General features: G+C 37.4%; 1 protein-coding gene across 1 annotated transcript in view; it reads right to left on the reverse strand.

Moving 5' to 3' along the window:
* Positions 1 to 26,217, reverse strand: part of LOC128868266 (sodium-dependent serotonin transporter) — a 51,034-nt gene that overhangs the window by 8,779 nt on the left and 16,038 nt on the right. Inside the window, exons 2-6 of the mRNA XM_054110144.1 lie at positions 23,906 to 24,525; positions 20,301 to 20,577; positions 1,963 to 2,173; positions 1,542 to 1,815; positions 1,153 to 1,331 (exon numbers count right to left, since the gene is read on the reverse strand). Of these exons, the coding sequence (XP_053966119.1) occupies positions 1,153 to 1,331; positions 1,542 to 1,815; positions 1,963 to 2,173; positions 20,301 to 20,577; positions 23,906 to 24,109 (1,145 nt within the window). The 5' untranslated portion in view covers positions 24,110 to 24,525. The remainder of the gene's footprint in view (positions 1 to 1,152; positions 1,332 to 1,541; positions 1,816 to 1,962; positions 2,174 to 20,300; positions 20,578 to 23,905; positions 24,526 to 26,217) is intronic.

Raw genomic sequence — 26,217 nt, forward strand, 5'->3', positions numbered from 1 at the left:
TCTAAAGTATCGATCAAAGAACTTAAAGTTTATGCTCATTGTCAAGCTGACATTTCACACTAAAAAAAATAGTTTGCTGTTTTCTGTTTGTTCCATTCATTGGCGAGTTACAGGGTGACAAAAATGGAAGTCTACAAAGAGAAAAATCGGTGCATTTTACAGTTTTTTTTGATAAAGGCTAAAATGCAAGCCAGGCCGCTGAAATTGTGAATTGTGTTTATGGTGCCGATACTGCAAGAGCTAATTACGTGCATTTTTGATGTTAAAGAAAATGTTGAAAATGTCAAAAATGTCGATAAAGTCAAAGAAAAAAACGAAGTTGACCGGCATGTTAGTAGTCGTAGGATCGCTCAGGAGTTAAAAATCGTCCATAAAACAGTTTCTATACATTTGCGCAAAAATTTTACGCGAAAATTATGGAAAATCTATTAAATGCTTGAAGGTAAGCCGCTCTTCAATCACTCAAAACAATGTAAATATCACAGTAATGAGTTCACTGCGGATCAGTACAAACTGATACTTATAATTTATATTAATATTGAATACGGTTTCTTATAGATAAACAGACGGTGGCGTTAATCGGTATTAACGACTTAATTTGGAACTATCTCAGGAAGTGCAAAACTAATCTAGATCAACAACTGGACTTAATTCTCAAATTTTTAAAAAGAAGAACAAGAAAGACTGGATGAGTTTGCACTAACTCGTTCGAAATTACATTAACGGTTTTGATATTTCAGATCAGTTTGAGAAATAGCAATTTAAGATTTTCTTTAAAGAAATAACAATTGTTTGGTATTGAAGCAGCTAAAACCCGTATTTGTTACCTGTGGGCCATGTTTTACTGGCAAAACTATTCAATAAACAAATCAGCTGTTCACGCACACATTAAAATTTAAATCATATTAACTGCCCCGGTAATCCGGATTAAGGCCGCCCTCTATCAACCCTATTAAAGTGTGGCATTTTTGTTCAAAGGCTGTATAATTTACGCTGCACTAAGCCTCTTTTGTTATATGAAAATTTAATTAATATTTGCCTTTAAATTTTAACACAATTCAATCAGTTGATTTTATAAAAGTTTCTTACTAGAGCAGGCGTTCTTATGTATGAATCATTTTTATGCATATCCTTTTGTTTTGTAGTACTTACCCCAATACAGAAAATATGACAAAACCCGCTAGAAAACTGGTTAGACAGTTAACACTACTCGTGATCAGCGCATCTCGATAACAGTTATTGTTGAATTTATTGTAACTGGACAAAGCCAGCAACGTTCCAAAACCAGGTCCAAGCGAGAAAAATATTTGTGAAGCCGCATCGATCCAAACCTATGCAAATATATACAATAAATATTAAGGGCTCTTAGTCAACTAAGTCAAATGTTGCTCGTATAAAAGCTCCAAATGCGAACGGTCTTTTCGGTAGTTTTCCCATTTCATTCCCATAAACCAAAATATAATAAAACAAAATTTGGGAATATTTCCCCTCTTAACATATAGTAGAATATACGATAAGGCTGATTGTCGTTATTCAATTACCTTCGAGTTCTTCAATTTATGCCACTCTGGCGTAAGATAGTACCTAATGCCCTCCATTGCACCTGGCAGCGAAACGCCGCGCACCAATAATATGAAGAGAACCACATATGGCGCCAAAGCCGTTACCCACACCACTTTGCCAGCGCTGCGTACACCCTTCCACAAGGAAAAGTATACCAAAATAAATACACCGAAAACGCACAAGGCTAATGTGGGCTTCACTGGGCCCATATAATCCAGGCCATCCGATTTGTATTGCTCAAGCACCATTCGTCTGAATAAGTGCAGGTAAATGGAGGAGGAGAAAAATTTAAATAAGTTTTTAGTTAGGAATTTAATTGTGGCAAATCAAGTAAAATCTATCATGCAATGTAAAAATTTTATAGTCATTTATGTAAATTGTGTCACTCCCTATACTCACTCGAAGAACTCCTTCGCTGGTGTTGTCGCCTTGTCCGTGAAATTCACATTCGTCACCGGCATGCAACTGTTGGTGTTCCACGAATTGCCACATGACGTCCAAGGCAGTTTTGAGGTGAACGACGCGAATAAATAGTAAACCGCCCAACCGATTATTGTATTGTAGTACATCCCCATATAAACGTCGATTAGGCAAATGGCATAACCGACACCTGTTCAGGGTAAGTGATGGAAAAGTAGTTGAATGAGTGTTAGATATATACTATAAGTATGTATGTATATGTTTTTGCACTGAAGTTATGTACAGGGTGGGCACTACTTAATATTGTATTTAATTAATTTTTCAACTTTATCTTTAAGGGTTAGGTGGCAGAATCACAACAAAAAGTTTTAATTCAAACTTTGTTCATTCTTTTGAGCACATTTTGTTTGATACCCATTTCCTAAATATGTAGGCAGGTAAAGGTGGCAGTCAGTCTTAAAACACACTCACTGAGACCATTCAAAGGGAAAATGGAGCTGGATTGGCCACACCTTACGTTAAAATAACAGGAACATAGCAAAAATGGCTTTTCAATGAAATCCAGACGGGAAAAGAGACATGGGCGTGATGTGGGTGGGGAGGCTACGCACTGAAAGTGAGCAATTCGGATCCTGGAGTCAAATTGGGTACTAAGTGTATGATAGAAGCTGTTGGAATATACTAGTTTCCGCTGTATGCTCCAATTGAGACCGGCACATCTTCTAAATTGATGCATGCAATTTTGAATTCTTACTGATTGCATACTTTTATGATGTTCAAAGGAATAAAGATATGTACTTAGACCTTTCTCGATCAATTGTGATACCCATATTCTAAACTCTAACAAATTCTTTTTGATTACATACAATAATTTTTTTCTTTACAATTGTATGGATCCTTTTAAAAATATAATTGGTTTAAAGAGATCCTCACCTTTACATTGATGCATGTTTACATAACTTTTGACAATTAATATATTTATACTATTTTTGATTTCTTAATTTCCAAAAAAAATATTTGGCAACACCAGCAAAAAATAATTTTTTATTAAAGTTTATTTAAGTATCTTCCATTTGATAATCGTGAGCCATATGTTGTTATTTTTGCCATAAAAATGATGTGGCAACACCAGATAACATTTTTATTTTTTAATAAATTATTATAATTTGTTTTAAATACCAAAAGATGGTAACAGTCAGTAGTACTGCCCCATCTACGGCCCATTTTGATTTCTTGATTTCCAAAAAAATAGGTGGCAACACCAGTTAAACACATTCTTTTTGTAAAGCTTCTTTAAAGGCCTTTCATCTGATATCCATAAATCATAAGTTGCAATTTTCGCAATAAAAATTATGTGGCAACACCACGTATTTATTCGTATTTTTTTAAATACCAAAAAAATAATAAAAATCATGTGGCAACACCATACACCATTTTTATTTTTCAATAAATAATTATAATTTCTTTTAATTACCAAAAGATAGTAACAGTCAAAAACGACTGCTGCACCATCTACAGCTTATATCGATTTCTTAATTTCCAAAAAAAAAAATAGGTGACAATGAGTGTCTTTCATTTGATATTCATAAACCATATGTTGCTATTTTTTCAATAAAAGCCATGTGGAAACAGTAGATACAATTATTATTTTTTAATAAATAATATCAACACGTGGCAACAGTCTAAAATGACTGCTACACCATCTTTCATGGCAGTAGTTTTCGAGTTATCCACTTTGGAATAATGCTTTACCTTTTTTTGCATATGCAACGAATTTTAGGAGGAAGGTCAGAATATGTCAACACTGATTATAGCGGTACTTATGCCCTATTTAGATATAACTTTCCAAGAAAAATGTTAGTAATAATTAAGATTGCTAACAAAAAACTCTATGTTTAATTAAAAAAAAATTAAAATTCGGAATACCTTCGTATTTCTTACATCTTTTCAACTGAGTATCCAATACGAAAGCAAATGTATCTCTTGAGTAGTAGAACTTGTTTCTGCCCTTCCTGATCTTTTAAAACGTAAGATTGAAAATCTTGAAAAAAAATTATTGGAAGACTACTACACAGTAATAAACTCCGAAATTAAGACCTCTATAATGAGTATATCGAACAGTTAACCAGCACTCAAAGTATTTGAAAAAATCAGCATCGTTCAGACGCCATATTTTATAAGAGCGCGTAGTTGTTGGCGTATACCGAATATATTGATATCCACTAGCAAAGCCGATGTATTTCCTCTCATAAAACAAACAGTTAACGCACATGCCTCTAACTTTCATACCTCTTTTGACAGTTATAATTTGAAAGTAGAGGATTTCCTATACTTTGGAACCAGAAATAGAGGCACTATTGTCAGCGTTGAAACCCAGCGATAGATTCCTCTTACCAATTGGGTAGTAAAGCCCCTTCTGGACGAAGAAAAACTATGCTATATGGGTCCGTCATCATGCTCGAGCCATGAGGCGATCCGTGCGGAAAATGATGGATAAACTTACCGCGTAATTTTGAATGAGTACAAAGTACTCATCTTCCGGAAAATTCTATTGCCTCATGTGACATACTCGATGTTTCTCTGAAACCTATTCTGTTGTTGACAGCATCACCTTGGCAACCAATAGTTTCACCCCTTTAAATCTCCTGGTTTTGACCATATCTTGCATGTGATGCTAAAGAAAAAAAGTGCCTTGGTGGTTCCTGTTCTACAAGAAATCTGCATGGCGCGTATCGCTCTTAACTACGCTCCCGCCAACTGAAAGAAAACGAGGGTTGTTTTCATACCCAAGGCAGAGAGGAGGGGTCACGACGGAGCCAAGGATTTCAGGCCTATAATAAAGGCCTCATTTACCTTAAAGGTGTTTGAAAGATTATCATATCCGAGAGCACATCGAATCCAAATTAATTCCAGCGCAGCATACTTATTAGAAGGGGAAATCCACTAAAACAGCCTTACACAAGGTTGTAGGGACTGTGAAAAATCTCTGGAGAGCAAACAACACTCTTTGGCGGTCTTCATAAATATAGACGGTGGTTTTAATAACGTTACGGCGGAGTAAATTGTCATTGCGTTAGATAGACGAGAGGCGTAAGTATCTGTCTCTGAGTCTCGTCCCTGCTTGGCTTCAAGGAAGTTAAGGTGGTGGCAGGATTGGCTAAAGTTACTAGATTTGTGCACAGCGGGGACGCCGCAGGGTGTGCCCTTTCATCTCTCCTTTGGCTAGTTGCTATTGACGAAGTTCTTCTTCTTCTTCTTAATTGGCGCTATAACCGCTTACGCGATTTTGGCCGAGTTTAACAAAGCGCGCCAGTCGTTTCTTTCTCGTGCTAACCGGCGCCAGTTGGACACACCAAGTGAAGCCAAGTCCTTCTCCACCTGATCTTTCCAACGCAGAGGAGGCCGCCCTCTTCCTCTGCTACCACCAGCTGGTACCGCATCGAATACTTTCAAAGCCGGAGCGTTTGTATCCATTCGGACGACATGACCCAGCCAACGTAGCCGCTGGATCTTTATTCGCTGCGCTATGTCTATGTCGTCGTAAAGCTCGTACAGCTCATCGTTCCATCGTCTGCGATATTCGCCGTTGCCAACGTGCAAAGGTCCAAAAATCTTACGCAGAATCTTTCTCTCGAACACTCCAAGCGTCGCTTCATCGGATGTTGTCATCGTCCAAGCTTCTGCGCCATACGTTAGGACGGGCATGATGAGAGTCTTGTAGAGTGTTAGTTTTGTTCGTCGAGAGAGGACTTTACTACTCAATTGCCTACTTAGTCCAAAGTAGCACTTGTTGGCAAGAGAGATTCTACGTTGGATTTCAAGGCTGACATTGTTATCGGTGTTAATGCTGGTTCCTAAATAGTCGAAGTCTTTTACAACCTCAAAATTATAACTGTCAACAGTGACGTGAGTGCCGATACGCGAGTGCGCCGACTGTTTGTTTGAAGACAGGAGGTACTTCGTTTTGTCCTCGTTCACCACCAGACCCATTCGCTTTGCCTCTTTATCCAGTTTGGAGAAGGCAGAACTAACAGCGCGGTTGTTAAGGCCGATGATGTCAATATCATCGGCATACGCCAGCAATTGTACGCTCTTATAAAAAATTGTGCCTGAGCGATTAAGTTCTGCGGCTCGCACGATGCTCTCCAACATCAGGTTAAAGAAGTCACACGACAGGGAGTCACCCTGTCTGAAACCTCGTTTGGTATCAAACGGCTCGGAGAGGTCCTTTCCAATTCTGACGGCGCTGTTGGTGTTGAGCAACGTCATCTTACATAGCCGTACTAGTTTTGCGGGGATACCAAATTCAGACATCGCGGCATACAGGTAACTCCTTTCCGTACTGTCGAATGCAGCTTTGAAGTCGACGAAAAGATGGTGTGTGTCGATTCTCCTTTCATTGGTCTTTTCCAAGATTTGGCGTATTGAGAATATTTGGTCGATGGTAGACTTTCCAGGTCTGAAGCCACACTGATAAGGTCCAATCAGTTGGTTGACGGTGGGCTTCAGCCTTTCACACAATACGCTCGCTAGAACCTTATAGGCGATATTTAGAAGACTAATCCCGCGGTAATTGGCACAAATTGCAGGATCGCCCTTCTTATGGATTGGGCAGAGCACACTTAAATTCCAATCGGCAGGCATGCTTTCATCCGACCATATTTTGCATAGGAGCTGATGCATGCACCTTACCAGCTCCTCGCCGCCATGTTTGAATAGCTCAGCCGGCAGTCCGTCGGCGCCCGCGGCTTTGTTGTTCTTTAGCCGCGTTATCGCTATTCTCACCTCGTCATGATCGGGTAGCGGAACGACAATTCCGTCGTCAACGATTGGGGTATCGGGATCTTCACTTTCTCGGTGACATGCGCAGCTGTCACTGTTTAATAGGTTCGAGAAGTGTTCCCTCCATAATTTAAGATTGCTCTGTACGTCGGTCACCAGTTCGCCGTCTTCGTTCTTACAGGAAAACGCCCCGGTCTTAAAACCTTCTGTAAGCCGCCGAACTTTCTGGTAGAATTTTCGGGCGTTGTTCCTATTGGCCAGCATCTCAAGCTCTTCGCACTCACGTATTTCGGCCTCTCGTTTCTTCTGTCGGATAATACGTCTCTCTTCCTTTTTCAGCTCTCTGTAGCGATCCCACATGGCTCGCGTTGCGCCCGATCGCAGCGTGGCTCTATAGGCGGCATCCTTTCTTTCTGCGGCAGCATGACATTCCTCGTCGTACCAATTGTTTTTTCGGGCTCGCCGGAATCCGATTTCTTCTTCGGCGGCGGTACGTAGAGAACGAGAAATGTTGCTCCATTGTTCGTGGATGCCGGTTTGTTGGGCAGTACTCTCTGAGAGCAGGAGTGAGAGTCGAGTGGCGAATCTTCTGGCTGTCTGTTGTGATTGCAGCTTTTCGAGGTCGAACATTCTTTGCGTAGGTAGATGCACGTTTTTTGCTGCACAGAGGCGCGTGCGCAGTTTGGCTGCAACAAGGTAGTGATCCGAGTCAATGTTGGGTCCTCGGATCGTACGTACATCTAATACACTAGAAGCGTGTCTTCCATCTATCACAACATGATCGATCTGGTTTCGCGTTTTTCGATCAGGGGACAGCCAGGTAGCTTGGTGTATCTTTTTATGCTGGAATCTGGTGTTGCAGACTACCATGTTTCGGGCCCCGGCGAAGTCGATCAGCCTCTGTCCGTTACCGGATGTTTCGTTGTGTAGGCTGAATTTTCCGACTGTGGGACCAAAAATTCCCTCCTTGCCCACCCTGGCGTTGAAGTCGCCAAGCACGATTTTTATGTCGTGGCGGGGGCAGCGCTTATAGGAACGTTCCAGGCGCTCATAGAAAGAATCTTTGGTCGCATCGTCCTTCTCTTCCGTCGGGGCGTGGGCGCAAATTAGCGATATGTTAAAAAAACGGGCTTTGATGCGGATTGTTGCGAGACGCTCGTCCACCGGAGTGAACGACAGTACTTGGCGACGAAGTCTCTCTCCCACAACAAATCCGACACCGAATTTGCGCTCCTTTACATGGCAGCTGTAGTAGACGTCGCAAGGTCCTATGGTTTTCTTTCCTTGCCCCGTCCATCGCATCTCTTGGATGGCAGTGATGTCAGCCTTTACTCTCACGAGGACATCAACCAGCCGGGCAGAGGCACCCTCCCCATTAAGGGACCGGACATTCCAGGTGCATGCCCTCAAATCATAGTCCTTAGTTCGTTTGCAGGGGTCGTCATCAGTATAGGGAGGTCTCATCCGAGGCTTTTTTAAAGTTTTCATTGGGGGCGATTTTTAAGTGGCGGGTCCCAAACCCAACGCACAACCAGCTATCCTGGAATGTTTCGCCTTCTCACTTTAGCTCACTCCCGAACGGGTGTTCGGAAGCTACTCAGAGGATACGTGGGCTAATCCCGGCCGTTGTGAGCTGCTTGAACCATATGTAGAAGAATCGTCCTGGCCACTCCCAAGTGAATGGCGATCAGTAACTTTCCCCACTTGCGTGGACTTCTACACTTCTACACTTCTACACATGGAACGAAGTTCTAACAATGCAAAATAAGGGTGGGGTTAAGGTAGTAACATACGCCGATGACGTGGCCCTAATGGTATCGGGAACATTTCTCTCAGTCATGGCTGAAATTTTGGAATGGTCACTGGCGGTACTCAGTCGCAAGGTTGCCAGCTGCGGCCTCAGAGTCAACTCCGACAAAACGGAGCTGGTGCTATTTACCAGAAAATACAAATCTCCACACAATGGAAGGAGGTTAGGTTAGGTTGGAATAGTTACCCAAGGAGTGGGCACACTTGGACGAAGTTAAACGGATTCGTCCTTTATGATACCATTGCGAAGGAAGTAAGATGGAAGGAGACTTTTGAACACTTTCTCTGTAAAAGTCCGGGTTTGGCAGCTAGACGATTAAGGTCACTGTGTGCATCCTTTCTTACACAGCCTTCGGCAGTGCGCCAACCTAAATTTCGTCAATTTTCTCCATCACATCAACAGCTCTGGCTGTCTGTACATATCTACCTGTTGGAGATCTTATAATGGCATCAAAATGGTGCTTTAGTGCTGCAGTGTCAGAGTAGTACTTCAACCATTTCACTTACCTACCTACTTAACGCTTGTTGTAACAAATTGAAAATTTAGATTGAAAAGTATGCTGAAAAATAATCTTAATTGTTCCTATTTTTCTTTATTTAGATAGGAATTTAAACTAAATCGCACGTAGCACAAAACTCGCACTTTCTTATTTTTGCATTCTTACTTTTCAACTAACCTGTACTATTGGTACTATTGGTAAAGTAGCCATTATAGAGTGTTTCATACGTGCTCCTACAGTAAGTACTACACTTGTATGTATGTATGTGAACTTGTGTAGACACTCTATTCCACTTTTTCTATACAAGGCTTAATGGCTCCCTTTGTACTTTCTTTTATGCTCATTCGCTTCCTTTCAATCACTTTCCACTCGCACTTTGACTGTAGTTGATTTAATCAAAGTTGACTAAGCAAACACTTGTTGAGCAAATACCACAAAGCAGTGTCAACGGGGATTTCCTCGCAAACACTTTCGTGTATGCGCGGGAATGTGGAAACGAAATGTGAGCAAAAAATGTAGAACATAAAGTGATAAAGCATTTGTCTGAAGTGTCTTTCGTTAGTGATGCTCTCGAAAAAGTAGTTTAGAATCTTCGTTCTATTCGTGCAGAAAATGGAATATTTATGACTTAGGTGTACTTAGAATATTTTGTTTGTAAAGTTTTTTGAAATTTGGTGTTCAAACTTCGAAGTTTCTTTGAAAATATTGCATATAAAGGGCATAAATAAAAATGTGGTATTGACTTGCAAATTGCTCCCGCTACTCGACAAAGCAATTGGAAATTTTTTTTTTCAACTATATACTAAAAACACTAAAGTTACTCGCTTTCCAACTGAGGCATTTCCCAACTGTGGGTGACCAGATACCAAAAATAGTATTTCTAATTGTTAGGGTGCCAGTTCAATGCAGGCCTGCTTTGCTTCCCTATCTTGCCTTTTTTGTTTTGCTTTACTTTGGAAATTATTTGACAGTTCTGAAAGCTGTCAGAATAATAGGAAAAACCTAGTGTCTACAAGTTAAGTTGAGATATAAAAGCGCCTCAAGCGATTGAAACAAAGCTCCCATTTGGCCAATTTTCATACATTACAGTACATTTCTATTCTTATGAGACAGTTGTGGAAGCAAAGAAAGCGTGCACTGGGCCAGCACCTTTCGGTTTCAGCAGCTGGCAAAGTTACCGATGAAACGCAGCTGTCAAAATATTCAGTAAGCTTTGCCATTTCATCAAGCAACGTGTCACGCTTGCCGAGCGTTTGAAGCTTAATTAGAAATATTATCGAAATTCCGAAATCGCATCTTTCCCAAATAATCATCTTCTCAGACGACGTCCATTTTTGGCTCAGCGGTTTTGTCTATAAGCAAAATTAGAGAAAAACTCAAGTGCTCGAGCAAACATTGGTGCATCCGGAAAGATTGACTGTTTGGTGCGGCTTGTGGCATTATTTCATTCAAAATATACGAGGAAAGAGTGTCTCCTCGATATCTGGCAAAAATATCTGTCAATGGCTCTCAGCATAGAACGATGTTATCCGGCTTTTTGTGGTTAGAGCTCGGCTGCATCGATATATCCATGCTGGTGCTCCAACAGCACGGCAGTGAAAAAAAAGCAATGTAACACTCCAAGTTTTAAAGGTGAAAGTATACTAGTCGTCTCACGGCGAGAGTTTTTTCAACTGTCATGGCAATGGCAGTTGGTTCTACGTACCGCAATGACTCAATTTCCCGACCAAGGGCTGCCGCTCCAGTAAACTGCCGTCTGTGCGCCGCATCGCATCAATTGGTCGTCGCAAGCACGCGACTTTTCACCGCGCGATTATTTTCGTTGGGGCTGGGTTTAGTCCTTAGGCTTCGGATGAGCTCCAGACTAACATTCGAGACATATGGTATTGGACCGTCATCAGAAACTGAGCCAATCGCTTGAAGCACTGCCAATGAAAATGATGGGCTATTTCATACATAATGGCATGAATGTAGCTTCAAAATAAAGCTATGTACATCAATTTCATATCTCACACCATTGTAGCTTTATTTAAATTTATTTTCCTATCTGTTTTCTCTAGTCATCGATTAATTTTGTTATGAGTGGGTAGATTTAAATTTTTTCTATTCGAAATAATCGCTATCCGGCATGGGGTCTACAATCATTACAAAGGGCATTGCACATATGTAAGTAAGTATTTTTTCACATTTTATTTCCATCAGCTCATAAAGATTAGATTAAACAAATAAATCTAATTTTTACAATGAATGAAGTGGTAATGATGAATGAACAAAGTAAGAAATTAAAATTACAGAAATATGTAGGAGTATATATATGTACAAGCACATACACATATTTACATAAATAAATATCTGTTAACTTTCAAGCCCAACATAACAGAATCCAAATTCTTTATTACTGTTTGGAAGAACTTTCATCCACTGCACAAATTGGCAGCTAATTGTGCGCTAAAGATGACTTGCAAGATATGTACTTATATAATTAATATATATGTACCAGTATAACTATAGGCATAAGCAAATTCATCATTACAGGGCTACACTGGTGTCATAGAATATTGATATTCATACACGTATTTGTGCTTGCGTGCGTACAAACGAACGTTTGTGTTCTGGTAATATGTCAGTTGCATGTTGGATTTGAAAAGCAGCGGGAGAAGTTGGGCAACAACAATATTAACAACATACTGAATATGCAGATTTGTAATTGAATTAAAAGGGCAACGAAAAGTAAAATTCAAAAATTTGTTATCGCAAAAGTTTGTCGTCTTTTGGCTGTGTTCACTTTAGTGGGGTTAAAATCAAATGATGAGATGCTAGTGGAGTAAAGGATATTATACAGGGTGGTTTACATAAAGTTTGGAATTTAGTAGAATTTGGCTATAAATGAATTAGAGAACGATCGAATTCCGGTTGCGGCCATTAATATATTAAAATAGCCGAACTTTGGCCGAACATTTCTTAAAATTTTGTTGGTCGAAGGTTTTATCAACTTTTAGTTTTTGTAATATTTTTTGAATACTGCTATCATCATATACAGAGCACGCTCGATATGAACTAATTAAAACCAAGAGAGTTCACATTAAAATGCTAAACACATACAAATTCAATACATATTTACGCAATTAAATTCACATTTTATTGTTGTGTGACATGAAATGTAAAAAAAACAAAAAAAATGTTGGCGTATGACGATGATATTGACATCCTCGGCCTTAAAAACCGCGCTATTAGTTCTGTTTCGTCCAAACTGGATAAAGAAGCATAGCGAATGGGTCTGGTGGTGAAAGAGGTACGCCCTGTCATCAAATAAATAGTAGGCGCACTCGAATATCGGCCGCGAATCGATGTCACTGTTGACAGTTATGATTTCGAGGTTGTAAGAGACTTCGTTTATCTAGGAACCAGCATTAACACCGAAAATAATGTCCGCCTTGAAATCCAACGGAGAATCTCTCTTGCCTGCCAACAAGTGGTACTTTGTACTAAGTAGGCAAACCAGCAGTAAACTCCTCTCTCGACGAACAAAACTAACACTCTACAAGGCTCTCATCAGGCCCGTCCTAACGTATGGCGCAGAAGCTTGAACGATAACAGCATCCGATTTTTGTATAATCTGTTTTTTTTACTACTTAAGACACAGCTTTCTCCTTTAGACGTCTCAATACATTCATATCATTTGGATCGACGTTTTTATAGCACTCACTGTACCTCTTTATTGAAAACCTCAATTGCTTCACTTGGTTTAATTTTCTCCGGTGCCTCTAAAACGCTGTCATTGTCGTTGGATTTTTCCTCTTAACCAATATCTTCGTCTATTAGGGGATTTCCCAAGTTCAGAATTATTCGAGCTCAATGCAAACTCTATGCATGCAAACTTTGAAACGCTTATGGTTCGCCTTGTTCCCGATTTAGAGTAGTCACGTTTTGGGGTGTTCACGTTTTTGAAGGGTTTAGGGTGTCGAGCGTGCGCTGTATATATGTTTTTTAAATTGCTCTGAAATATCATCTCCTTCTCCGTCGAATGTGGCCAGTGATTAAATGGTTAGTGCTGAAAGTCAGCTCCGTTATACCGATGGACGGTAGCGAAAACAATGTGGAAATATTTACATTTACATATAAATATAAAATTGTTAAACTAAAAGTATTGAATAATTACTTCATGTACATGTGTAAAAATATATATTTTTTTGGCAATTTTTAAATGCATATGTAATAGGGCGGGTCGATTTAAAAATCGCTCATTGCTCTGTGAAAATCGTATTCTAGGGATCAAAATAAGAAACTTTGCCGAAGGAACCATACCTCTAAAACGAATTCTGATGTCCCCCAATTTAAAAAAATCAGCTAAATGGATATGTTTTTTCTTTATTTTTATTTATTTATAACAATATTTATTATTTATTTATAATAAAATCTATTTTTTCTCTTAAGAAATTTATTTAGTCAGAACATATGTAAATGAAAAAATTAATTTAAGTAAGTTATAGAAAAGAAACTAAAAAGTTCGACCCAAATTGGGGACATCAGAATTCGTTTTAGAGGTATGGTTCCTTCGGCAAAGTTTCTTATTTTGATCCCTAGAATATGATTTTTTTGCCTCCCTACAAATCGACCCGGTCTAATATGTAAGTATGTGTTACGAGCAGAAATTCATGTGAGATATTTACATTTTTTAACGTTTTTATAAAAAAATTCTGAATTTCTAACAAATCATTGCTTGTTCATTGGGCCCTTTAAAATGCTCTGTACGGTTTCAGTTAGGTTTCGGCTGAAACTGGCCGAAGTCCGGTTCGCCCTTAAAAATCGATATTCGGTCGTACTCTAAAATGAACACTTCAATGATTTTTTTGTTAATTAAACCGGTCCTTTAAACATGGAATATAATTTCATAAAAATAAATCCTACAGCTAGCTTTAAAGTCACGAAAGCAACAACAACATTTCTATATATTTTATTTTTGCCATTTGGTGTTTTGAATGTCAAAATTGAAAACGGAAGGAAACTAATATTGTGGCAACACAATGGACCCCAGGGGTCTAAGCGAGACCTTTTTACAGATCAGCCAGCACTGCTAACAATAATTTTTTTTTACACTCAAACCACCAAATCGCAAGAAAATGAAAATAAACCAGCTGCTCTAATAACAGTACCTTGGCTAATTTTGCCAACCCAATTTTGCGGCACTTGAATCGTCTCTGGATAATTAATATTTATTTATCTTTAACGGCGCTATATAAAGAATGGTTTCTTCTTCTTCCGGTCCTCAATTCCTCGTGGGTCATAGGGCATGAACCACGCCTGCGCGCCAATGTTTCTAGCTTCCTTTCACAAGTTCCAAGTTTCCCTTGGTCTACCAGGCTTGCGACCAGCATTCGCAAGAGGAGCCCGGTCCTGTGCATATCGGGCAATGCATTTTTCGTCTTTATGTAGAGTATGACCAATCCATTCCCATTTTTGACGTTCTATGAGCAATTAAACTGATTCCATGTGCGCCTTTTGTTAGCAAATCAGATTTTGCTATTGTGTTAGGCCAAAAAAGAGTTTAATGGAATTAAAGCCTTCGTTAAAATCTCCCACACGATTTTATATTAGTAACTAAATTGACATGTCTTGGTTTTCATTGGACTTTCCTTGATTGGATTCGATCTTATTTAATACAGAGGAGCAACACATTTTCAAAACAGCTTAGAACCACCTCTGGTGTACCTCAGGGTAGTATTTTAGTAGTAGTAGTTCCCAAGACAGTCGGTTCTACGTAACCGGAACGATCCGGATTTATATCCAGCCAAGGACTGTCACCTCAGCAGCAGCGAGTAGTAGTATTAATAATATCTGTTCATGTATTTCCTTTGCTAAATTTGTCCTCTATGCAGATAATCTAAAAGTTTCTGCTGAAATTAGAAGTTCTAGTGACAATGCCGTCCTACAGTGTAAGCTGAATAATTTATTTTCCTGGTGTCTTATGAATCGTCTATTTCTTAATATTGAAAAATGTTATAAAATCACATTTTCTAAGCTTCAAAACTCCCTTCATACCTCTTATCATATTAATAATACATAACTTGCTTCGCCTGATATGAATAAAGATTTAAAGTTTTTTTCGGTTTTATCACGGACAATTCTAATTATCTTGCTATGCTCGCTTTGTAAGACGTCTCTCTTCGCACTTCACTGATCCATATAAGATATTATAGACTGCGCTTGTTGGGTCCAAATTAGATTACGCTGCTTTTATTTGGAGACCTTATTATGCAGACCATATAAGTCGAGTTGAGAGGGTTCTAAAAATGTTTTATGCGTTTCGTACTCCATTCACTCAATGGCTCAGACTCGAATCCATCATACGAATCTCGCTGTCGATTGGTTAGTCTTGTCCCATTAAGTGACAGAGCTATTCTTCAGTCAGTAATATTTATCTTTGATCTCGTTAATGACAACATTGTCCTGCTCTTCTAGAAAGAATACAGTTTAATGTTCCTTGCAGAAATTTTCGTCGTTTTAAGATTTTTTTGCGTGGAGTTCAATACGAGATTGTTTAGTCCTAATGCGCCACTCATTGTAACGTTTTCTGACTTTAATTATTTCTCAAACTTTTTAGCTTTGGACCTTTCTTGGACCAATCAATTATTTCAATTCGATTAAAAAAATGTCTTTTTATGTAACCAATCAAACTAATACTTCGAAAATGTTGGTTATTTGAGTTTTATAATAATTAATTCATTAAAATTTAGCTTGTGCATATTTATTTTTTAGCAATTTAACGGTTTCTTATGTTGATAATTTAATTATATTATCCTTTTTTAATCTTAAATAATCTGAAATACTTTTATTGCAGTTATGAATTAATCTCTAAGTTCTGTTCGGAATTTTTGTTAGACATTACTGGATAAATAAACAAATTGCACCTATATATTTTCTAGTGTTTTTAATATTTTCCATCATATCCATTTTTCAAGCGAAAAATTATAAATTTTTAAAATATCTAACCATAAACTAATTTCTGGTATTTTAGCAGTCGAAGTAAAAAAATTGTCGATAGTTCACATTTCAAATGCTAAATGAAACACCTTGTACTCGTATATGCGTATTTGTAAGTATTAATTGTTTCTGCACCACAATATACATAGATATGACCAAAAAGTCAACTATTAGAGTTTGATGAGAAAGTTAGTAGCAAGTGATTGATTCAAGTAGTTGATTCGAGACGAACTACAAATATTTTTTTAACTATTAACCTATTGGCACTTCAACAATATCAATGCTGCCGCAGTAAAAGCCACTAATTTCCCTTTTTCGGTGAAAATAACTAATCCCTTTTTCCATTTATCACTGAAAACTTAAAAAAACTTCATTTTTTTCCCGAGAAAAAAAAAACCGCGGCAATACAACACCCGGGGGATATTTGTAATTCATCTGAAATTTGTGATTGGTATGTTTGTATGCACTACGAGTAGTATAATGTAAATCAGCCAGCAGGTTTCTTCATAATTCAACATAATCAATCGCAATAAAAGTACTCGTCATTATTAATTTGTTATTATTGTCAACAAAATTTGTGTATTGCCATCATCATATTTACTTAAGGAAAGCCAGAAAAAATTGCCAATAAAGGTTCAAACAGAAAACATATGTAAATAATCGCACACATACTCAACTCACACTTGGGCAAATTAGTGGGTAATAGTAATATACTTGTACATTCGTATTACTCGCAAAGCGGATATCCAGAACGGACGGCGCATTAACACAGAAAATAAATTCTTATAGGAATACGAAAATGAATTTACCAGCATTTATTCTTCCTGTTGAATAAAGTTCCTTTGGAAATATAATAATTAACTATGTATGTGTATATGTGCATTTATGTGTGAGTATGTAAATGACATTATCTATAGTACTGATAGCGTCGGCGAATAATGTACCCAAACATCTATAGAGGCGATTACATGTAGATACATGTATACATATGTATGTACATATAGTATATATATAAGGACATAAAGAAAATTACGGAAAGTTGTGCGTGCACTTACATGAAAGGAATAATTTTGCTAATTTTTTTATTTTGAAGTGCTGTTGTGTTTATATCCCAGTTTGCCGTCAGCCGTGAACGATTTTGTGAAGCAAAAGTAGACGCGAGGCTAACATTTTATGTAATCTACTCTGTAACAGATTGACGAAACCTCCTGTTATAAAGGAGGGTTTAAGAAATATCTGTTATGACGGCCCTGCCATTATACTTTTAGCCGAATGATAATGTTGGATGAGTCGGCTCACTGACTGCTTTGATTACACAGGCCGACACAATTTTATCGGGTTCTTAACTGTAAAAATCAAAACTGATATGTGAATCAGTGTCACGGTTTCGATATACGATTTTTACCTATATTTGAGGTTATGTGACATATTTTGTTTAAAAAGTTGTAATAGTATCTCAAAGTCCCTTCAAGTCAAAATCCACATACATACATATAATGAATGGACACGAAAAATGTTGGTCGCGCTAAAACCATTGTGGCATAAAATTTTTAAAAGCTATCAAAACAATTTTTCTTTTATTTTTTTTTTTTCTTTAAACAAAAAAACTCATATCAATTATCTTGGTTATAAACAAAATGGCGCAATTTAGATTTGAGTTCTCTCTTCCGCTCTCTGTCAATTCATCTCAACTTCTGCTTATTTTTAGTTTCTTTTTTTGTTTTTAGCAGTTTTCTATTAACAATTGGCAATAGGTTTAGGTCGCAATTGTGGATAATTTGGTGAATTGTGGTTCTTTTGAACAATATTAACCCGCGGTTTTCATACCAGTTTATGGCAATACGGCTAGAATGACACGATGCTAAATCGGGCCAGAGCAGAACTGAGTCTATATGTTGCTTTGTGAATGGAAGCAAACGTTCTTTCACTCATTCATAGAAATTTCTTAATTTACTCGTATAGTGCCCGTGGTAATGAACGTTTTATTGTCCATAACCACACAGCCATATTTATGGATGCCTTGACCATATATTTTTCACGCACGTGCGTTAGCACTTTTATTTGGTTTCTAATTTCGATTGGGTGCTACATCTATTTAATATACTATATACTATATTTATATCTATGATCGTAAGCCTTCACTTTTGCGCATTTTTTGGACGTAACCTTTCGACCTTTAAACCTGTTTTGCAGCATCTCGAAGTGAAAAGCAAGGGTTTTTTTCGAAATAACGACATCACTTCTTTTTCTTTTACCTGCGGCACAAATCCTTTTTTTTCTTCCACTTTCAGGCCTTTGTTCAACCGACAAGGTTTCTTTAAATTTTTTAAATACATAAGTTACGGGTTTTTTGGACTACTATATTTAAGGTTTTTGCTATGGCATTGTGCGACAAATTACCATTTTCTTCCTCTTTGCGCACATTTTCTCGGCAAGCTCACACTTAACGGAATACTTGTGCTAACCGCCGCCAGTTCGATACACCAAGTGAAGCCAGGTCCTCTCCACCTGATCTTTCCAACGCAGAGGAGGCCTTCCTCTTCCTCTGCTACCACTAGCTGGTACCACATCGAATACTTTCAGAGCCGGAGCGTTTGTATCCAATCGGACGACATGACCCACCCAACGTAGCCGCTGGTTCTTTATTCGCTGTGCTATGTCTATGTCGTCGTAAAGGTCATATAGCTTATTGTTCAATCGCCTGCGATACTCCCCGTGGCCAACGTGCAAAAGTCCAAACATCTTCCGCAGAACCTTTCTCTCAAACACACCTAGGGACTCTTTATCGGATGTTGTCATTGTCCAAGCTTCTGCGCCATACGATAGGACGGGCATGATTAGAGCCTTATAAAGTGTTAATTTTGTTCTTCGAGAGAGGACTTTACTACTCAATTGCCTACTTAGTCCAAAGTAGCACTAATTGGCAAGAGAGATTCTACGTTGGATTTTAAGACTGACATTATTACCGGTGTTAATGCTGGTTCCTAGATAAACGAAGTCTCCTACAACCTCGAAATCAGAACTGTCAACAGTGACCTGGGTACCGATACGTGAGTGCATAAATAAATTCTATGTAGTAAAACAAATTCTTTCCAACAATATTTCTAATTGATATTATCATTTTAAGCTCGCAAGCTCTTAACAAAACGCCTGATACATTTATGCAAAAACCGTCAATTTCTCCCCGATGGACTTGATAGTTTCGATATCATACAAAAACAACAAAATATTTTATTGAAATTCTTTTACCAAGAAGGTTTTAATATAAATGATCGGATGTTTATTTGATTATAAAGAGGAAAATATGCCGTTAATAGTGGAAAATAACATCAGGCAAATGACCACCACGACCACGCTTACAGGGCAATATCCTTTTCATGAAATTTTGAATAACCAAATTGCCCTATGTGCTCGATAGCCTCACGAATTCCATCTTTGAGGTCTTCAATCGACCCTGGGCTGTTGGCGTAGACCGTCTCTTTCAAAAAGTCAGAAGGTGTTAAATCACAAGACCTCGGTGGCCAATTGCGACAGATAACACGGTCCGGAAATTTTTACCGTAAAAGATCAATGGTTTCGTTGCTTGTGTGGCACGTAGCGCCGTCTTGTTGAAAATAAACGTTGTCCAGATCAATACCATCCAATTCCGGCCATAAAAAATCGTTAATCAACTCTCGATAGCGATAGATAACACCTGTTATTGGAAAACCCTTTATTATAAATGTATAACTGTTTTACCTGTTTATATACCCCACAGTGCATATATGTTTGTATTTAGGTAAACTACATCCATACATACATACATTCTGACACGTTCCAGCAGACGAGATAAGCACCGGACGTGACTGATTAGTCTCATAAGCGTCGATAAAAAATCATTACGTATCGATACATTGAATAAAAGAGAAATTGCTGAGAAATCACGTGGGATCAAAATGCCACAACAAGAAGCTACACCAACACCGATGGTAGTGAAGGATAAAGCATATAGAAAATCCCAACAATAATGACACAAATACGTAACAGCCACCTGTGGAATTTGCTTGATTTGCGAAAAATATTCTTTCACTCAAACGAAGAATCAACAAGTTGTTAAGTGTTTTGCTTATTCTTTCTTTTCCATTCCCCCAAGGCATACTTCGTCGGTTTGCTGATTGCTTACAGGTACTTTGAATGTTTATAGCATTGAGTGTTAAGGACATAATACTATAGTTGTTATTAATATTTTTTTAAATTTTCATTTACCTTTCAATGCCGGACAAATGCGCTTCCAAATACTTAAACAACCGCAGCGATGAAATTGGCCCAGCGCAAGCTCCATGTAAAAAAGCGGTAGACCACCAAATATCAACATTACGCAATAAGGTATAAGAAAAGCACCGCCGCCATTCTGATAGCAGATGTAGGGGAAACGCCAAACATTGCCCAAATCGACGGCGAAACCAATGACGGCCAATAAGAACTCTGCTTTCTGACTCCACGTTTCACGATTGCGCTCCGTTACCGATACAACAAGAACGCGCTGTAGATGGAAGAGATGAAAAAGGAGAGTAATGTATTGCAGTAAATATTATGAAAATTAAATTAAAGATGCGCATGAAAGAGTGCAATAAAATATCCACTTTGACAAGATTAAGCTTCTAATATTTAAATATGGCTGAGAATAAAGCGGGGATCCTATTTGTATATGTATGATATATACGTGGTGAAAAGATTTTTAGAGGTGTACTACCTAACAGACCGTTATTAGGCTCTGAGTGAATTTGACGTCAGTGGTTTTGTGTTTCACTAAGCTAAAGCTTAATTTTGTGAACGAATGACGTAGAATCCAAAGTTCCCCTCGAAAATTTTTGTTCATCATACAAAACCAGCAAACCTGCTATCTATTATCATTGATGTATATACATACATAGGTATGTTTATAAAACAAAAAAAAATATAAAATAAATAATTGGTGCGTACACTTCTTCTTGTATGTAAGTACTTTAATTTATAAATTTTATTTATTCAGATCTATTATTATTAGAAATATTTATCACTTATTAGTATCGTCACTTGTCATTTGCCAGTATCGATACTAAATCATCTTAAGACACATCTTTAGATACCTGTATTGATACTTTTTGGGTATCACAACAACTCTACGCATATTGTGGTACTTAATTTAGTTTTTAAATTGATTGAATTAAGCGTTAACCTTCTGCTTATATAATCAAAGAAGATATCTAACCGGATAAAGCCTTTTTTCGTTTGTTACCTATCAAGTTTTAAATAATTAATTCAAAAATTGTATACCGAAAATTACGTGGGAGCCCTATTAAAATACTTATGAATGTAAGCTGCATGAAGTACGTACTTCGTATTTTAGTAATTTTACATATTTTATGACATTTTATCCACTTTCTCAAAAGTGTTAAAAAGCTTGAACCCTCATATGAATAATAATAATGTTTGCTTTTTCTTAAAATATGTAAAATGTGATCCAGATTGAAATAATAGCATTAAATGGAATCTACGTTAACTAATTTGTAGATTTAACTGAACAAGGAATAAAAATATTGAAAAGGGTGGAGGCACCTGAATCTCCTGGGTCTCCTTTTCCGAGAGAAATGTAAATAAGACTCTCCACTATCTTCATAAACCGGCTGAGAATTGTAGATATGTATGATAAGTGAAAGAAGTAATAAGCCTATGGCACTAAATTCTCTTAAACAACGTTTGTTTTTATGATGGCACAGGTTATAAAAATAATTCTTGGCAAAAGTTTTGAAAAGGATAGCTAGAGAAAATACTCCCTTTCCAACTTTTTCAATAAAACAATTCTCGCATATGTGGTAGACGACAAAAAGAGAATATTATCTGAGCGTTATGCGGTGTTAGAGAGATTTTGTGCGAACAAGTATTCATGGATCTTGCACCACCATCTTAGGTTCCCATGGCAGCCTGTTCTACGTACTCGGGTTTTTCCCGACCAAGTGTTGCCCCAGTAAGCACTAGACAATGCTAGTGCCCTGAACCTCACCACCTCACAAGCTCTTCATTCTGTATGAATTTGGGACCAAAAACACAACAAATATCATCGAACCACCACTGTATTCAGCTGATATGACTCCGGCTAACTTTTTCTTTTCCAAGCTCTAATTACAACTTCAAGAAACCTGTTTTCTATCGATAGAAGACATAAGGGGTTGATTTCAATAAAATTTATACTGCTTTTGAAAAACATAAAAAAACTCGTGCCTGGTCGAAGGATTTTCTTTTTTCAAAAATTTCGATTTTTTTTTCAACAACTAATTGTCGATTTATTTCTCGAAAATCTGAAAAATATTTCTGAGGCCGTCATTATGTAAATTTTGAAAAAAAGCTTCGATCAGGCACAAGATTAGCTATTAATAAAACTATTTTCTCTTGTCCGATTGATTGGAGATGAATATCCGAGGACTTGTGATGATCACCGCAAGGGACCGGGCTCCACGCAAACAGTCATAACTTTTACAAATACTAATTTTTTTTTGGAAATTTTGTTAAAGTCAAGTCGAAACATGATGTAATAATGCCATGTTTTGTTTTTTTCAAATAAAGCAATTGATTAACAAAACAAAATTATTGAAAATCATCATTTTTTCGGGCCTCTGACTACCTCTAACCCTATAAAGGGGGAATTCGCGACGAGAACTGAGGTTGAATCCGGAACTTACGTTTGAAATATGTTTCAATTGTTTAATTCTTAACTTCGCTAGAGCCCTACATTAAAGGCGACACAATAAATTTAAATGAATAATAAATATTTTGTGTTTTACTGATCGACTACCCGTACCTTTTGGATAGTATCATATGAATGTATGAACCTGCCGTGAATCAAAAAAGTTTTGGCGCAAGATTTTTTGCAATATTCGCAATGTTTTTCATGCAAATTTTTTTCGTTAATTTTGTGTAAAAATAAACTTTATGCTGCAACAAAATCTGCATATTTTAAAGCTTCATACTTCATACGACATTAAAGGAAATTCATAAAATTTTCAACAAAATTTTGAGACTCGGAATTATAAAGGTTTGCAAAATTCAAATTTGAAGTTACTGAAAGGGTCAACATAAAGATTTCCATCATTCGAAATCATTGTTTTTTATTGAGTAAAAAAGTTATTCAAGAAGGAAATCGAAACTAATTTTGCGACTCCTTGAATACTATGTAATATGATATGTAATACAATATCATGAATATATAATTTTTAAGACACTTACGAGGGTCGTTTGAAAAGTCCGTGCCAAAATAAAAATTACTTAATTGTTTGAAGTAAACCCTGTTTTTATTTTTCGACATAGTCACCTTTCAGGCTTATACACTTCGTCCAACGCTAGGAATTCTAGTTTGTTTATCCCTTCCAAATAATAGGAATTGTTCAAGTCGTCATTCGTTTCTGCATTTACCTCCTCTTTTGAATCTTTTTCCCGTCACCTATTTCTTCAAATTGGGGAGCAAATAGTAGTTCGAGTCTGGAGAATAGGGACGATGTGAAAGAAGTTGGAACCCTATTTCATTAATTTTACTACCACAACAGCTAAGGCGTAAGGGATGCGTTGTCGTGATGAAAAAGGCAAATCACTTGACTTCCGCGATTCAAACGAATGCCAAACACAAAGAAATAAGCCAATGTGACTGAAACTTGGTGTGTGTTCTTCCAAGAGATACTACTAAGTAGTGCCAGTAGTGTCATCTCTCTGACTTTGCACGGACTTTTCAAACGACCCTCGAAATTTATTAAGAGGTTAAAGGTTAAGTAAAAGGCTACGTAAAATTATGACTACAATTACAATTACAAATTTTTCGGAAGTTTATAGAAGCCACTTACCTCATTAGCACGCTTTGGCGCCAGTGGATCGGTGGCTTTGGCGGGCGTGGCGATATCAGCGTCATCCTCTGGCGAGTCATCTTCGTTGGGCTGTGATGATGATTCCTTATTGTTCGCCCACGATGCTGACATTGCAGTAGCGGCAGTAGACGACGCTGCTGGGATATTACCAAATTCTATACTATTAGTTTTACTACGATCCATTTTAGATCCTATCCAGTTGCGGTGAGTTTACGCATTCGTGTGAAGCAGCTTTGTTGTATAATACTCGTAGTAATGCCTCTGGCACGATAATAATGGCAAGAATAATGTTGGCAGATATGTACTGTGTGTGAAGCTTTTGGCGATGTGAATGGCAGTTTGGAGGGGCATTAAAGGGGGGATGAAGTTAGTGGCGGAAAGAGCGTGATGGGCGTGTAGTAGAGATGTGAATGCATATGGTATGTTGTGATTTGAGAAGTTACTTCATTCGCAGTAACAACAACAACAAAAACAACAGCATTTTTTCACCTTTTTCTTTATATGCACTTTATTTTTCACTCTTAGAATCCATTAAAAGCTCGCCGCTGTGTTTGCTCCAGTGATATTTTACATCATTAACAGCGTATTAATATACATAACTGTAAACAAATGTGAGGGAAAAACATAAAATGTAATTATTCGCAATATTAATATGTCACATTCACCAACTGTTAATATGTATAAATGGAAATTTGGATTACGCTTTTGAAATTACATACAAAGAAAAAATAAAATGCATGCATTCAAGGCAAGAAAAAACCGTCGGCAATTGTGGCCAACCCATTCGTTGTAAATATGGCAATTATATCCCAAAGGTGACTTTCTGTTTTGCATTATGGATCGTCCGTTTGGTAAACAATGCGACGACTCGAGTCTGCATGTCCGGCAGCTGAGCACTACCACGCGCCGTATATTATATGGTATAATACTCGTACATGCAGGAAAGTCCTCAAAGTGTGGATGTGGTTTGTAAAAGTATTTATATTCATTTCAAACATATGAATATGCAGGCCAATGTCAATGTTATTGCATAAATATCACTTACTAGTTTATATTTTTTAACCTTCATTTTGATGCTTGAATTATTTTTGCCTTGTAATCCTTTGCCACTTTGACGGCTGCCACTAAGTAAAGGAAATACATACATACATACATATACACATATGCATATACATATATACAATATGCATGCGTGCACTATGTGTCAATGTATATAGGAATTGCCATTTTGTTTAAAGAAAGAACACTTCTTGCTTCGCACTTATCTTTCATGTGATAAATTAATTAAAGTAGGAATTTAAATTGGCCACAATGGTCCACAGTTTATAGAAGGAAGAAAGAATTATAATTTATTAATTCGGAATCTTATCTATTATGGGTTAGTTTGCGTAAAATATTATAAAAACCAAAATTTAAAAAAAATTTCAAATTAAAAAAAAAAGCTTTTTCACTTTATTTTGATGATATAATACATATTATATGTAGATAATTGGTGATTACATCCGTTTTGGGTGCTTGGTCGAACTCCTCCTCCTATTTTTGCGTGCGTCCTGATATTGTCCCACGAATGGAGGGGCCTACATCTTAAAGCCGTATACAGTGACTCACAGCTTATTTGATGCAGGTACTACTTTTTTAGGAAAAAGAAAATGACTCGATGTTTATTAAATTTAATAAAAAAAAATTGTATACGACTTGTAATGAGATATGTATGTACTGTTTACCACTCCGGAAAGAACAATAACAAAAACAAAGTTTGCTGAAAAAATATAGCAACAAATAGTTTTCTCATCAAAATATGCTCACAGCTTAAATGCTGCAGTGCATTTGATATTTTCTCTGAGAATGCAATAACGGTGAAATGTATTTTTTTCTGTTTAGCTTAGCTTCTTAAGTCAGTCTCAAAAATTTTGAAAAAATTTAAATGGGAAAACGGAGCTCACTTGAAGTCATTATAAAGAAGGTAAAAGCCAACGAAAAATTGCAGAAATTGTTGCTATTCGTTCCTCAACTGTCCAGCACATTATGGAAAGGTTTCGCCACGAAAACAGGATAGATAGTTCGCAAAGTTAAAGAAAACCCCGATTTAAGCGCTCCAAAATTAACGAACGAGGTCGAAAACTACTTCGGCAAGATCTGTAACCCTGAAACTGCTCGTAGAGTTTAGCGCGAAGAAAATTTTCATGGAAGGACTGCCCGAAATAAGTCGTTGATTAATGCTCGTAATAAAAAACAAAGAATAGAGTTTTGCAGACAACATTTGAACAAAGACATTTCGTTCTGGAAGTCCG

This window comes from Anastrepha ludens, chromosome 6 (assembly GCF_028408465.1).
Source record: "Anastrepha ludens isolate Willacy chromosome 6, idAnaLude1.1, whole genome shotgun sequence".
NCBI classification, from domain to species: domain Eukaryota; kingdom Metazoa; phylum Arthropoda; class Insecta; order Diptera; family Tephritidae; genus Anastrepha; species Anastrepha ludens.